This window comes from Ceratotherium simum, chromosome 5, assembly GCF_057802395.1.
Source record: "Ceratotherium simum simum isolate JZ-2026a chromosome 5, ASM5780239v1, whole genome shotgun sequence".
Taxonomy (NCBI): domain Eukaryota; kingdom Metazoa; phylum Chordata; class Mammalia; order Perissodactyla; family Rhinocerotidae; genus Ceratotherium; species Ceratotherium simum.
The window spans coordinates 37,409,685-37,424,151 of record NC_141904.1 but is presented as its reverse complement, the minus strand read 5'-3'; the positions used below and the strand labels follow the sequence as shown (position 1 = coordinate 37,424,151).

The following is a 14,467-nucleotide window of genomic DNA, read 5'->3' as shown; positions in this document are numbered from 1 at the left end:
TGTTTTGGAGGACTGGTAATCAATGAAGCAAAAGAAATACATATGCTCTTTTATTGTAACTCCCTAAAAAGTAAGAATCTTTGGGATGGGAATGTTTTCTCCCTTCTTCTAGGAGCTCATTTTTAGTGGTTTGGTAGTTTTCTTCCCCAGAATGAGAAACAGGGTAATCATCCTGAGATCATCCTCAAAATCAAGAAAACCTCAGTGACCTCCCAGAAACAACTGAAACCAATTGTAGCTTACCAATTTAGTTTATCTCTAGACACCATTCATTCAGTCATTAATTTTTATGCAAGAATGACAAAACCCTTTAAAGGAATACCTATTCTGTACCATAGCCTTTTAAGTGTGAAGTCATAGACTCTTTAATAAGATACATTCAAGGACCAAATAAGGGAAAAGCTACCATTAGGATTTGGAGTCAGCTTAGGTCTAAGCTGTAACATTAGAGTGGGCTTGTAACTGTGGGCTTAGAACTAGCTCTAACACTAAGCTGCATAGCCTGGTAAGTTGGTTGACCTTCCAGAGTCTCTCTTGTCACCTCTAAGAGAGAATGGTGATGTTGTACTAATTGCCCTTCTGATCACAGTATGCAGTAAGGACAGATAAGATGTATAAAAACTGATTATAAAGTACAAATCACTGCAAACATTTTAGTTATTTTTTTTTTTCTTGTGAGGAAGATCAGCCCTGAGCTCACATCCATGCCAATCCTCCTCTTTTTGCTGAGGAAGACCAGCCCTGAGCTAACATCTATGGCCAATCCTCCTCTTTTTCCCCAAAGCCCCAGTTGATAGTTGTATGTCATAGTTGCACATCCTTCTAGTTGCTGTATGTGGGACACCGCCTCAGCATGGCCCGACAAGTGGTGCGTTGGTGCGCGCCTGGGATCCGAACCTGGGCCTCCAGTAGTGGAGCGCGTGCACTTAACTGCTAAGCCATGGGGCCGGCCCCCCATTTCGGTTATTTTTAATAATAAAGAATTACATTTTTTCCTCTACAAATTACACGATCCATTAATTCTTTTTTATTAAAGACTCAAGTAATGTATAGTAATATATAACTATATGTGGATAAACTTGAAAGTTTCCCCCTCAAACACTGTTTCATAATTCTAGACTTAGGTAGTTTCTGGTTTTCCTTTATTCCCCCAGTGTTGCTGTCATTGAACATATTTCTGCATAAATTTTATGCACATATACAAGTAATTCACTCTAAGAGATTTCTAGGGGTAGAGTTGGTCAGTTAAGCGAGATGTAAGTTTAAATTTTGAGAGTCACTACCCAATTACCAACTCAAAACACTTGGACAGTTTAAGTAGTACTGATTTCCTCACCAGCACAGACTGTTTAAATGTTTTTAATTTTTGTCGCTGTGGTGGGTATGAAATAGGTCATCCTAATGAGCATTTCCTTAATTATTAGGAAGATTGAGAAATTAGATATCAGAAATCCTTTTTAATTTTTGTAATTTTGATGAGTGGAAAAATATGTTTATTTGTATTTCGATTATTACTGGGTTGACGAATTGTGTTTTTACCAACTTGTCAAGAGACTCAATATATGTCAAATATCACAAAGGCAAAATTATGACAACCTACAAAACTAAGTCTAAATTACATAAGAATCTGTAAAATTGCCACCTGCAATTTTGGTGTGTGTTAATCTGTCACAAATAGTTGACTATGTTGCTGAGGTTTAGTCATGATAGCAGCATAACAGGAGTGAATAAATTGGATCTAGCAAGAAAGTGTCCTTTAGACCCTGTGTGTGTAGTGGCAATAGCCTGGTAAATTGAGACCTAGCTTTACCAGCTTTAATTGTTTTAAATTATTGATCCACAGAGGTTACAAACTGGCAGACCAGATTGGGTCCACTAACATTTCTTGCCTCAGCTGCAATATATATATTTCTTTTTTAAAAAAAACTTTGAAATAATCAAAAGCTTAAAAGTTGGGAGTATGGTACAAAGAACTTTTTTTCTTGAACCATTTGAGAGTAAGTTGCCAAACTGATGCTCCATCACCCTGAATACTTTAGGATGTACTTTCTATAACAAAGACATTCTCTTGCATACTCACAGTATACTCATCAATTCAGGAAATTATCATCAGTACATTAATAACCACCTATCCTAAAACCCCATTAGGGTTTTGTCAGTTGTCCCAATAATATCTTATAGCTAAAGGATCCAGTTCAGAATCTCACTTTGCATTTAATCATCATGTCTCTGTAGTCTCCTTCAGTGTTCAGTCTTTCCTTGGCTCTCACGACCATGGCACTTCAGAAGGTTAGAGACCAGTTATTTTGTAGCATTTTCTTCAGTTTAAATTTGTCTGATGTTTTCTCGTGATTGGATTCCGGTTATGTACTCTTGGCATCAGTATCACAGAAGTGACAGTGCATTCTTTCAAGTAACACATGATTTCACTTTGTCCCATGACTGGTGATGTTAACTTTGATCCCGTGATTAGGGTAGTGCTTACGAGGCTTCTCCACTGTGAAATTACTCTTTTGTAAATAAATGTTTTGTGGAGAATTACTTTAGAACTGTGTAAATATCCTGTTCCTCATTAAACTTAAAATTTATTCACCCAAAAAAAATTCATGTACATATTTATAACTGTATGCATAGTTTCCTGTTGTAGTCAGTGGGTTATAGTTTGTAACTATCATTATTTATTTTTATGCTCAGATTGTCCTTGATTTGACCAGCAGGATCCTTTTCAAGAGGCTTTTGTGTCCTTTTGACATGTCCCCATCCTTGCATTCTGGCACAACGAAATGTTGTACTGTCCCTGCTTCCATTCTTGGAATCAACTATTCCTCCAAGGATTGATCCTTGGTTTCTTTTAATAGAATATGGTCTTTAAAAACTAAACTCTGGGCACTAGGTGTACTCACTGCTGGTGGGATATCACTGCTCTCCAGACCTCTCAGTGGCCAGAGCTAGAGAATATATATGTATATATATGTGTGTGCGTGTGTATGTACACTGGTTTACGTCTGTTTATTTCTATATCTGTTGAGAGCTATGTGTTTATACCAGTAACTCCAATTCCGATCTAGCACCATGAGATTAATTCTAGTTTCCTCACTTTCCATATTGATAAGCCCCTTTTGCTGACAGTGAGAAACCTGGCTTCCATTATCTTTTATTTACTTATTTGGTCAGTCCTCCTGTATGCAGCCAGTTTTCCTTCTCCGCCATCACCTCCTCACTTGTACAGATGCACTCCTCACCCTGCTGGGTTATGCCATTCCACACGGACACCCTCAGCCTCCTTGGGCTCTGACACCCAATGCCATGGATGCCCTTCCCATTCCGCTTGGGGTCTGACAGGTCACACTTGGTTGCCACTCCATGTGGACACCCTTCTTACCCTGACTGAGCTCTGAAACCACATACTTTTCTACTCTTGCTTGTGGAAACCTCCTTAACTCTGCTCGGGAATCTGTGTTTGCAGGCCTGGTCATTTGTAGTTTTGATGAATGGAAAAATACCTTCATTTTATGAGGTTGAGGAATCATGTTTTTACCAACACGTCATGTTAAGAGACTTAATAGATCACAAAGCCAAAATTATGACAGTTTGAAGGATCACCCCCTGATTGTCTAATTCCCTTCTCCTTTACTAAGGATCATATATTTTCCATTTGTTAGCGGATGACATCTTTGGAAATTATATAATTGAAACCTAAACTGGGTAGAATATTTTTGAATTTGAGAACATTATTTCTTCACAGCATAATACTTGATTGACTTCTGAAACATAAGGCAGCCATTTTATGTTGAGTAAACACTCTTTGAAGATGGATAAACCCTCAGTTAAACCAAACTGTAGTTTCTCCAAGTTTCATGTAGCAATTGTTTTCATTTATTGTCTATTTTCATTTTTAATTTTGAGATGGGGAAGACCTTGTTTGACATTATTTTATTGTGAGCATTGCTAACATTATTCTTTCTTTTTAATTTTTTGACTTCCATTGCTGTTTTGATTTTCCTTTCATGCACCCCCCACGTAAAATTTCTCCTCCTTTTTTTTGTTTTTAAAATTAAAAATTTTAGGCAGTAGATAAGCATTTTATTCTTATTCAAGTCAGAATTTCTATTAAAGGACATTGTTTTAAAATTCCGAGACTTATTAGATATGTGTCTTACTCAGATGTTTCTGTTCACATTACAGACAGATACACACATTAGTGATAAATTTATCAAAATTAACAAGTCAAAAAACTCTACTAATGTCCACATCTAATTATGACCTTTGTAAAGTTTACCAGGAACTATAATGTTCCAGATTACTACCTCTATCAAGGATGATACTGTTATTCAGGGAGAAGGGTAAGAGGCAGAGATTTGGTAAGACTCCAGAGCCTGTGTTCTTTTCTCTCTGTGTCAGAAGAGGAAATATAGTTGATTACACTTTATCTTAATTAATTCAGTACCTTGGGTTTATCTCATTTGTATGATATAAATAGCTGTTTTGTAACAAATAATTTATATGCTTTCTTTGGCAGAAATTATTTTCCTCTCAGTCATTTGTCCAGACCATTATATGTCAAGTCATTTCTAATTATCTCCTAGAATAATTACAAAGCCTATATTCATGGAGAAGAGAACTGAGTTTCTTTGAAAAGTATTTGCTTGTGAATTCCCTTTATTCAGCTGAAATAAAATACACTCTTATCAGAATGATCCTCTGACATCTGTGAAAGTCTGATAACGTAACTTCCCAGGAGTGATTTGTATGGGGTTTATAGAGATGCATTTATCCTGCTGCAAGAGTTTTGTTAAACCAGCAGTGTTGCTCTATACAAATGAAATTATTACAAGACAATTTTTAGTCTCCAAGTTAAGATCTTATCTTTGAACTCAACACTCCTTTTCATGGTTTTGCTCTGCATTTTGCAGAGGTTCTTCTCCTTGATCTTCCAAAACCCTTATTTGGTTCTTCTCAGTAATCATTCTTTCCAGATTATCTCAAGTTTTTAAATTCAGTAATCACATTTTGTGCTCTGTGTATAACTGTTTGGGGACCAGAGGTTCTTAGTGCTCTAATTGTAGTTCCATGAAAGTTGTCATAACAAACTTCCTTTTTAATAGTCAGTGAATGTTGTCATTACATTTTGGTTTGATTTCCCTTCCTTGTCATCTGTTGGTTTTACTCCAGTAGAAGTTATCTGTTCTAATAGTTCAGCTTGATTTCATTTCCTCAGGTTTCTGAGTCCCCTTAAGTGAAATATAATTTTTCTTTCCTTACTTGTAGTTGTGGGTTCCCTGAGACTTGTAATGTCAGGCCATTGGTATCTGTAGGTCACTGGCTCACCAGCTGGCAGGATGAGACACAGTAGCTTCTGTTTTTATGGACCAATAGTGAACCATCTGTCAAACTGCAACCTCAAGGTTCATTTTTGGGAAGAGTACTCTTTCCTCTTGAGCCTTTCGTTTTGTAGGCAACAGCCCTCCCTCAAATGCCAGATCCACAAGCCTTCTCTGGTCTGTTAGGATCCGCATAAATGGCAGCCCTTTCCAACAAAAGGCCAGCATGCTCTTGCCCAGTGGGCGCATAGAGAACACAGCTCCATGATATCGGCTGTCTTTCTTGGAGACTCAGGAGAAGGGGTGACCCCAGGTGTACCTGCCAGGCTCAAGCACCAGATTCTGTGGTTATTTTATTCCAGAGAGGGAGTTAGAAAGGAAAAGAGTCTATGGCACAGGCTCAGGCCACTGTCTGCCCAAGTCCCTCAAGGCCTGAATTTATCATGTATTTTATCATCAAAAGAATTTAGGAAGAACTCTGGTATTTTGTAATATTCTAACATGAACTTTTGGAATTAACCATCTTTCCTACAAAAATGATTCAAAGCACTATCTGACGATGTTGTAGAAAAATGTGTCCTTTAACATTCATAAAATTCATGAGTTCATAATTATACTTTAAAAAAAATAGGAAAAACAAATGAAAACTCCTTGATAACCATTGGGCCCAACTCTTGACTCTGGAATTTAAAGGGAAATATATTAAGTATTTATTCTGCCTTTTCTATTATTGTATTTCAGGGTAATCAAAATAGCTCTAGTTGATAAAGTTACTCTCTCCAGAAGAATTCCAGCCCATGGAAGGATTAGTATAATTAGATAATCACCATTTGTAACTCCTAATAAAATAACTGATTCAGCAACAATCAGTGAGTGAAGCCATTAGGTAAAAGATTCATGGGGAACTTTACAATGGTGGGATCAAGTTGTCACCACTTAGATCCAGTGATCATTATTGGTATCATGAAAAATGGAGTACCCAGACATTGTGAACTTCCTGGCATGACACCATAGAAATGCTTACTGAAGTATGTAAAATGAAATGATATATTTGGGATTTGCTAAAAATGTTTCAGAAAAAAAAAAGTGGGAAGTGGGGTAAAGATAAAGTAAGAATGGTAAAATCTTGATAATTGTTAAATCTGGGTCATGGGTGTATGGGAGTTCATCACATACTGTTCTCTTTTGTGAATTTTTATAAAGAGTTTTAAACTAGCATTGATGTTTTGGAGATGACAAAATGGAAAAGAAAATTACCTAGTCATTTTTCTTTTTTTTTTTTTTTTTTTTTACAACCAACATTACCTGTGTTTCATAATGGTGTAAAATTGTCATCCCCACACTCGTGAGAGTTAATCTATAAAGTTACAGAATTAATGTCACGTCCTTTTGACAGATCTTTCCCTAGACCATTCTGACCTGGTTGCTGAATTGTTGAAGGAGTTGTCTAACCATAATGAACGTGTAGAAGAAAGAAAAATCGCCCTCTATGAACTCATGAAACTGACACAGGAAGAATCTTTCAGTGTTTGGGATGAACACTTCAAAACAATATTACTTTTATTGCTTGAAACCCTTGGGGATAAAGAGGTAAATGGCAGAATATATAAACAATAGCCTGTTTTTCCTGTCTCGGATTTCCTGTCATTGCCTATTAGTCAAGCACTGCACAGGTTTGGAAATTGAGAAAATGAGTCTCTGCTGCTGCTGCTTTCTGTGTGGAATTTTCACTATAAAGTACTTTTTCTTCTAAACCAAATAGCTTGATGATTTTGAACAATCGACAATGGAAAAAATGAAAGGTTGCTGATAGAATTTTTATAGGAGAGTACAGGTTACTTGTTTTGCATATTTAAATTAGTTGTTCAGAAGTAAAACTTCCGGGGCCTGCCTGGTGGCGCAGCGGTTAAGTGCACATGCTCCGCTTTGGCGGCCTGAGGTTTGCAGGTTCGGATCCCAGGGGTGCATCGACCCATGGCTTGTCAAGCCATGCTGTGGCAGCGTCCCATATAAAGTAGAGGAAGACAGGCACGGATGTTAGCCCAGGGCCAATCTTCCTCAGCAAAAAAAGAGGAGGATTGGCATTGGATGTTAGCTCAGGGCTGATCTTCTTCACAAAAAAAAAAAAGAAGTAAAACTTCCTTTTTGATAGTTAGAATGTAGTTGGTTATTGATTTCTTACAAATATAAGAAGTGCAGTGTAAGTTCTCACCTAGAGATGTGAAAACTTAATTATATAATATATCACATATTTTATGCAGTTGTCTATGATCCCCTCCTAATATTAAGACCCTTAAGTTACAGAAATGGAAAATGTAAAAGATTTAATACCAAAGTATTAAAAACATTAAAATGTTTCTTCTTAGCCTACAATCAGGGCTTTGGCATTAAAGGTTTTAAGAGAAATCCTAAGGCATCAACCAGCAAGATTTAAAAACTATGCAGAACTGACTGTCATGAAAACATTGGAAGCACATAAAGATCCTCATAAGGAGGTAAGTTACCTGACAGTTAAATTATTATTTTATTCTCAATACTTCTGATATTATTGCATGCTACATATAAACATTGCTTGAAAAGTACCTTTATCAGTTATTTCCTTAATGAACACTTACCTTGATGTTCAAGGTAATATCTCGTTGAGATGCAAGCATATATTCTTTTCTACTAAATGAATTACAGTGATATCACGGCCTTTCACCTAAAATAGGCCAACTCTAGGAAATAATTGATCTGATTTCGTTTTATCCATCATTTCACTTTTAGTTTTATACTTAGAGTTCACCTAGCTTATCTTCACTTTCCATTTACCTGTAAGAACCTGGTCTTTTAAAATAACTCATGAAGATAAGAATCATTGTTATTTTGAAGTGGCAAATTGCCTATAGGAGCTATATATCTGTTAAAAGTTTATTCAATAAAATAATGAGATTCCCTGAAAGAGTCCTGTAAACCTGTCTCATCACTTTATAGTCATGATATTACCCACCAGCGACATTGATGAGATAACCATGAGGATTTTTATTAAAATCTCAGAAATAATTAGAAAAGGAAATTTCAAGTAGGGACTACAATTCTAAGAGAAAGCACTAGGGTAGTAGTATGAGGTATCTCTGGTAGATCCAAGACATAATAAGCAAAAGACAAGTCAAAAAAGGAAAGTTAAAAAAGCAGTGAGACAAAATAGATCAAAGCTAAATGTAAGAGCTAAAACTATAAAACTCTCAGGAGCAGGTGGAGGTATAAATCTTTACCTTGGATTAGGCAGTAGTTTCTTAGATATAATGCCAAAAGCAGAAGTAACCACCACCAACAACAAAAAGATAATTGGACTTCATCAAAATTAAAAACTTGTGTACTTCAGAGGGACACTATCAAAAAAGTGAAAAGACAACCCACAGAATGGGAGAGAAAATTTTTCCAAAGTATATATCTGACAAGGGGCTAACAACCATATATATAAAGAACTCTTACAACTCAACAACAAAAAGACAACAGTTAAAACATGGGCTGGGCCGGCTCCGTGGCTTAGCGGTTAAGTGTGCGCGCTCTGATGCTGGCGGCCCGGGTTCGGATCCCGGGAGCGCCCCGAGGCACCACTTCTCCGTCCAACGTGAGGCCGAGTCCCACGTACAGCAACTAGAAGGATGTGAACCTATGACATACAACTATCTACTGGGGCTTTGGGGGGAAAAAACTGAATAAATAAAATCTTTAAAAAAAAAAAAAACATGGGCAAAGGGGCCGGCCTGGTGACGTAGTGGTTGGGTTTGGGCGCTCCGCTGTGGCAGCCCAGGGTTCACAAGTTCAGATCGTGGGCTCGGACCTGCATACCACTCATCAGGCCATGCTGTGACAGCATCCCACATGCAAAATGAGGAGGATGGGCACAGATGTTAGCTCAGGGCTGTCTTCCTCAGCAAAAAGAGGAGAATTGGCAATGGATGTTGGCTCAGAGCCAGTCATCCTCACCCCTCCCCCCCAAAAAACAACAAAAGGGCAAAGGATCTGAATAGACGTTTGTCCAGAGAAGACATACAAATGGCCAGTAAGCACATGAAAAGATGCTTGACATCATTAGTCATATGCAACTAAGACCACAATGAGAAACCTCTCCACATACACTAGGAAGAAAGACAATAAGATGTATTGGTGAGGATATGAAGAAATTGAAACCCTCTAGGTAATTCACTTTTCAAAAGATATGATTGTGAATCTTACAGGAGAGTGAATCATAACTTTTAAATCCATCTGGATTTTTATTCAGATTTTTTTTAATTCAGCTGGTGTTTAGTAGTGGTATATCTGTAGGATCTCGCTGAAGGTTTAAAAAACTACCTAATATTTGTAGTTTAGTTATCCACCTTCTGACCCAAATAAGGGCTATAGCATTCCTATTTTTACAAAAGATAAAATTGACATTCTTAAGGTGTTACAGCTGAAATTAGCCCTGGTTCTTTTGACTTCTAGTGTATTTTCCAACCTTCTAAGCACTTCTCACAGATTGAGATCAAAAGTGAGACACTACCGAAGTAGCATCAAAAGCAATAATTTTTACATGATTTCAAGACCTTCTTTAGAGATTACAGATTCTAATAAGAAGATAGACAATCATTTCTTCTCTTCATTACAAAATCAGTGTCTTACCCTCCCCAAGCCCAATAAGAAGGAAAGAAAATCATTGTGAACAGGAGGAATAGCGTGTTAACTTGATAACATATTAATGAAATGATTTTTATTTTATTTTATAATAACGTGATAAAAAGGGCACAAGCCCTCCTGGAGTTGAGGGTACTGATAATGAGCAGAGTCTCAGCATGGCTGATGCAGAGGACTCCATTCACATACAGTCGAGGTAAATAGAGCCGCCACTCCCCAGCACAACTAGACCACAGCCTGATTTGGAAATTGCTTTAGCTAACATTAAGAGAACACAAAAGAAGGAAGAATGATGTGATAAAGTCCCATGTTTCTATCTTCTGGCTCTAACAGTTATTGACATTTTGTCAATCCTGTTTTATCTGTACTCTCACTTTTTATGTTTGTTTATTTACTGTAATGTTTTCAAAGCAAATCCTACATATAACATCCTATTACATATTTCATAAAGTTTGTACTTCTAGGACACAGTATAACGTTTTGAAAAATTACTTCCCAGCTTAATTTCCTCTTTGTTTTAGGTGGTGAGATCTGCTGAGGAAGCTGCATCAGTGTTGGCCACTTCAATCAGTCCAGAGCAGTGCATCAAAGTGCTCTGTCCTATCATCCAAACCGCAGATTACCCAATTAATCTGGCTGCAATCAAAATGCAAACAAAAGTGATAGAGAGAGTATCCAAGGAAACCCTTAACCTACTTCTGCCAGAGATTATGCCAGGCCTAATACAGGTAAACAACAAAGCTTGGAGGGAGGAATAAGCTATGTTACAGTTGGGATTCAGTTATTTTAGTCACTTTGCAGGCAACACTAGTGGCATGACCAAGCCTTCCTGCTGTCTTGGATGTTCAGAGCAAAGACTTCCATAACTAGCTGTGTGTGGGGGGTGGGGGTGGGGGTGGTAAAATATATGTAACATAAAATTTACCATTTTGCCATTTTTAAGTGTACAATTCAGTGGCATTAAATACATTCATAATGTTTTACAGCTATCACCACTATCCATTTCCAGAACTTTTTCATCATCCCAAACAGAAACTCTGTACCCATTAATTAATAATTTCTCATTCCTCCTCCCCCCAGTCCCAAGTAACCTTTATTCTACTTTCTGTCTCTATTCTACTTTCTGGGTTCCTCATATAAGTGGAATTATACAGTGTCTGTCCTTTTGTGGCTGGCTTATTTCACTTAGCGTAATGTTTTTATGGTTCATCCATGTTGTATTAGAATTTCAGTCCTTTTTATGGCTGAATAATCATCCATTTATGTAAATACCACAATTCGTTTATCCAGTCATCTGCTGTAGATATGTGGCTTGTTTCCTTTTTTTCTTATTAATATAAATATTGCAATGAACTTCCTTGCCATATCTTCTTGTACTTACATGTATATATCTAGAATTCCTAGATATTGCCAGATTTCTCTCCAAAGTGGTTATACTAATTTGCAGTCCTAGATGTAATATGGTTTTTCCTATACACACAAACCCATCCATGTAAAAATTTTAACAAAAATGGAATCATATGCTGTAACATGCTTTGCTTAACCTAATCATAGAGTGTGAACTTTTTTTTTTTTTGCTGAGCAAGATTCACCCTGAGCTAACATCTGTTGCCAATCTTCCTCTTTTTGTATGTGAGCTGCCGCCACGGCATGGCCACTGACAGATGAGTGGTATAGGTCCGCACCCAGGAACCAAACCTGGGCCGCTGAAACAGAGTGTGCCAAACTTAACCACTAGGCCACTAGGGCTGTCCCCGAGTGTGAACTTTTTCCATCCACTAAATAATCTGAGAATATTAATAATAGTGTAATTTTAATGCCTAACTAATATTATATAGTGTGTATATGAAGACCATTCCTGAAGAGAATTAATCATTCATTTTTTTGTGCATCTATAGTATTATCTCTGTGACTCTTTTAAGCCTAATACTACTCACTAAATTGTGAGGTCCTTGAAGATAACATCCAGATCTCTTTCCTCTTTGTCTATGGTTTGGTACTAAGAACAGAATATACGTAAGATGTATATCATACATATAATGGATACTGAATAAATGTTTGCTGGATGAATGACTTAGAGTAATGGTAGGGATGGGACAGATGTTAAACTTAATTCATCCTGGATTATAGGAGTACTTTGACTGCCAGGCCAAAGAGTTCTGGTTTTATTCAATAGTGAGGAGCTATTGAGTTCCCTAAAGCTGAATGCTTTAGGAAGGTTAATCTGGAGATTTGCAGGGTGGATTGGCAAAGGGGTAGCCTCAGAGTCAGAGAATTTCAGCTTTTCAGGCTAAATAAGAAAGAACCTGATAAGAAAGGCTAACATAAGAGTGGAGGTGCCAAAGGGGAGGTGAAAGGAGAGAAGGACGTGTGTCTGCCTGAAAAAGTTGAAAAGTTAACTTTGGTCAGTAAAGCTTTCTCTCCTCAGTACACTTGATTTTTTTTTTTAATTGAGGTCACATTGGTTTATAACACTGTAAATTTCAAATGTACATCATTAATATTTTGGCTTCTGTATAGACTGTATACTCCTCAGTACACTTGAAATCTCATCTTTGAGTTGCATATTCTGTCTCTGTTGGAAAGGTACTTTTCTCAGATCTCCCAGGAGCATTAACAAGGACTTTTCCCCCCTAGGGTTATGATAATTCAGAGAGCAGTGTTCGGAAAGCTTGTGTCTTCTGCCTGGTTGCTGTTCACGCGGTAATTGGTGATGAACTAAAACCACATCTCAGTCAGCTCACTGGCAGTAAAGTAAGTAGTGCTGTTTTGTTCTAAAGATGGTGGCCGTGGTACCTCCTTCGAAATTCAGTCCTTTGTGTGTGTTAAAGGGTAAATTTGTTATTTGGCCCTTAATAAATCAGGCTTTGAGCATCCAACTTACTCCTCCTACCCTTTGCGTTTTACCTGTATCTACCCTTGTATTTGTCACTCAGGTGCAGTCAGCAGTTTGGTGAGGTGGTTGGTAGATTGCTGTGAAAGAAATGCCTACAGCTTCTGGTTATTTATAATATCTAACTGACTCCTTTCCCAGTTCCACACCCAAATCCTTACCCCCAAGGACTGTGTAATTGAGAATAAGTAAATTGTTGTGGTTATATATTTAGGGATTACTTTATATTTCCCAAAATATGGAACACGTGAACATTTTTAAAATTTTCCCCTTTGAACTATGGTAATCAAATATTTATTCTCTTTCTTTTTCTATTCTTATTATGATCCATATAAATGTACAACTTTGATATGGTATATTAAAATTTCCAATTAGTCCTTAAGACTTAAAAAGATAAAGTCTTGCTTTCCTCATTTCTTTGATACTATCAAAACCTTGAAATTTGTTCTAGGGTGTGAGAATGTCCTGTGATTGTTGAATTATGGCTTATGAACCAGTTAGCAGAAGGCACTCACCTTCATTTAAAGAGTTTTCCAAAATCCTAACGATTGTCATTACTATGATCAAATTTATTTTTAAATAGCAAAAGGGTGGAGAAAATACATATAAAGGAAAATGAGTATACACCTTACATTAAATACCTATATAAGTTATAGATAGATTAAAGCAGTGGTTCTTAACCCTTTCCTTGTTACAGACCACTTTGAGATTTAGGTAAAATCTCATCCCAAGAAAAATAAATACAGACAAAACTTTACGCATAGTTCAGAGGATTCAGTGAGTCCAATCCCATGGACACCAGGTTACAAACCCTTGGATCAAAGAGTTAATGTTAAAAAAGCAAATTTTGAACAACGAAGTGGTTTTCAAAGAAAAAAGTACCCCACCTTTGGTGATAAGCTCAAGTTAGGTCCTGATAATCCAGAACTGTCTGTAGAAGAATTCAAATTCAGCACTTTATCAGAATACTGGGCAGCCAGTAATAATGTTGCATGTAAAGACTGTAGCTAGATGGAAAAAATATTTGGAAATAACTTTAGATGAAAAAAGTAGAACATAGACTTGTATATGCATTGATCACAAACTTTATACAAATATAATCTCATAAAGTAAAGACTGAAAAATGACATAGAAAAATCAAAAACATTCTTGTTAGGAGGGCAGTGGTACAGTTGTCTAAGATCTTGGGTTCTGGAACCCAAGTGCCTAATTTCCTATCCTGGCCCACTTCTCACCTACCCTTGTGACCTTCGGCAGTGACTAACACATGCTGTATCTTGATTTCCTCATCTAGAGAATGTTGTGAAGATGAAAGGAGACAATATAAGACAGTTAGCATATTGTATAGCACATAGAGCTCAAATGTTTGTCATTATTGTCTTTTTTTTCTAAGTTTACTGTAAGTTTTATATATTTTCACTGCAACATTTTTTGAAAAGGCAGGCTGGAGGACTCAGTCATGAACAAATTGAGACTTTAAAAAAATTTTTCTAATTCTTAATTATCAACAATAACTTGGGCATTATAATAACCCCTCAGTCTAAAATCTCTCTCTTAAAGCTCACATATATGTATATAATTTTTTTAGTGAGCA

The 14,467-nt window shown here is 36.8% G+C and overlaps 1 protein-coding gene across 4 annotated transcripts in view; it reads left to right on the top strand.

The window, feature by feature from the left end:
- CLASP2 (cytoplasmic linker associated protein 2) overlaps nt 1-14,467 on the top strand; it is a 170,822-nt gene that overhangs the window by 155,269 nt on the left and 1,086 nt on the right. For all 4 annotated transcript variants that reach the window (XM_087430684.1, XM_087430682.1, XM_087430683.1 and 1 more), the window contains 4 exons: nt 6,718-6,911; nt 7,688-7,816; nt 10,502-10,708; nt 12,618-12,734. In XM_087430684.1, coding sequence (XP_087286810.1) covers nt 6,718-6,911; nt 7,688-7,816; nt 10,502-10,708; nt 12,618-12,734 — 647 coding nt within the window. The remainder of the gene's footprint in view (nt 1-6,717; nt 6,912-7,687; nt 7,817-10,501; nt 10,709-12,617; nt 12,735-14,467) is intronic.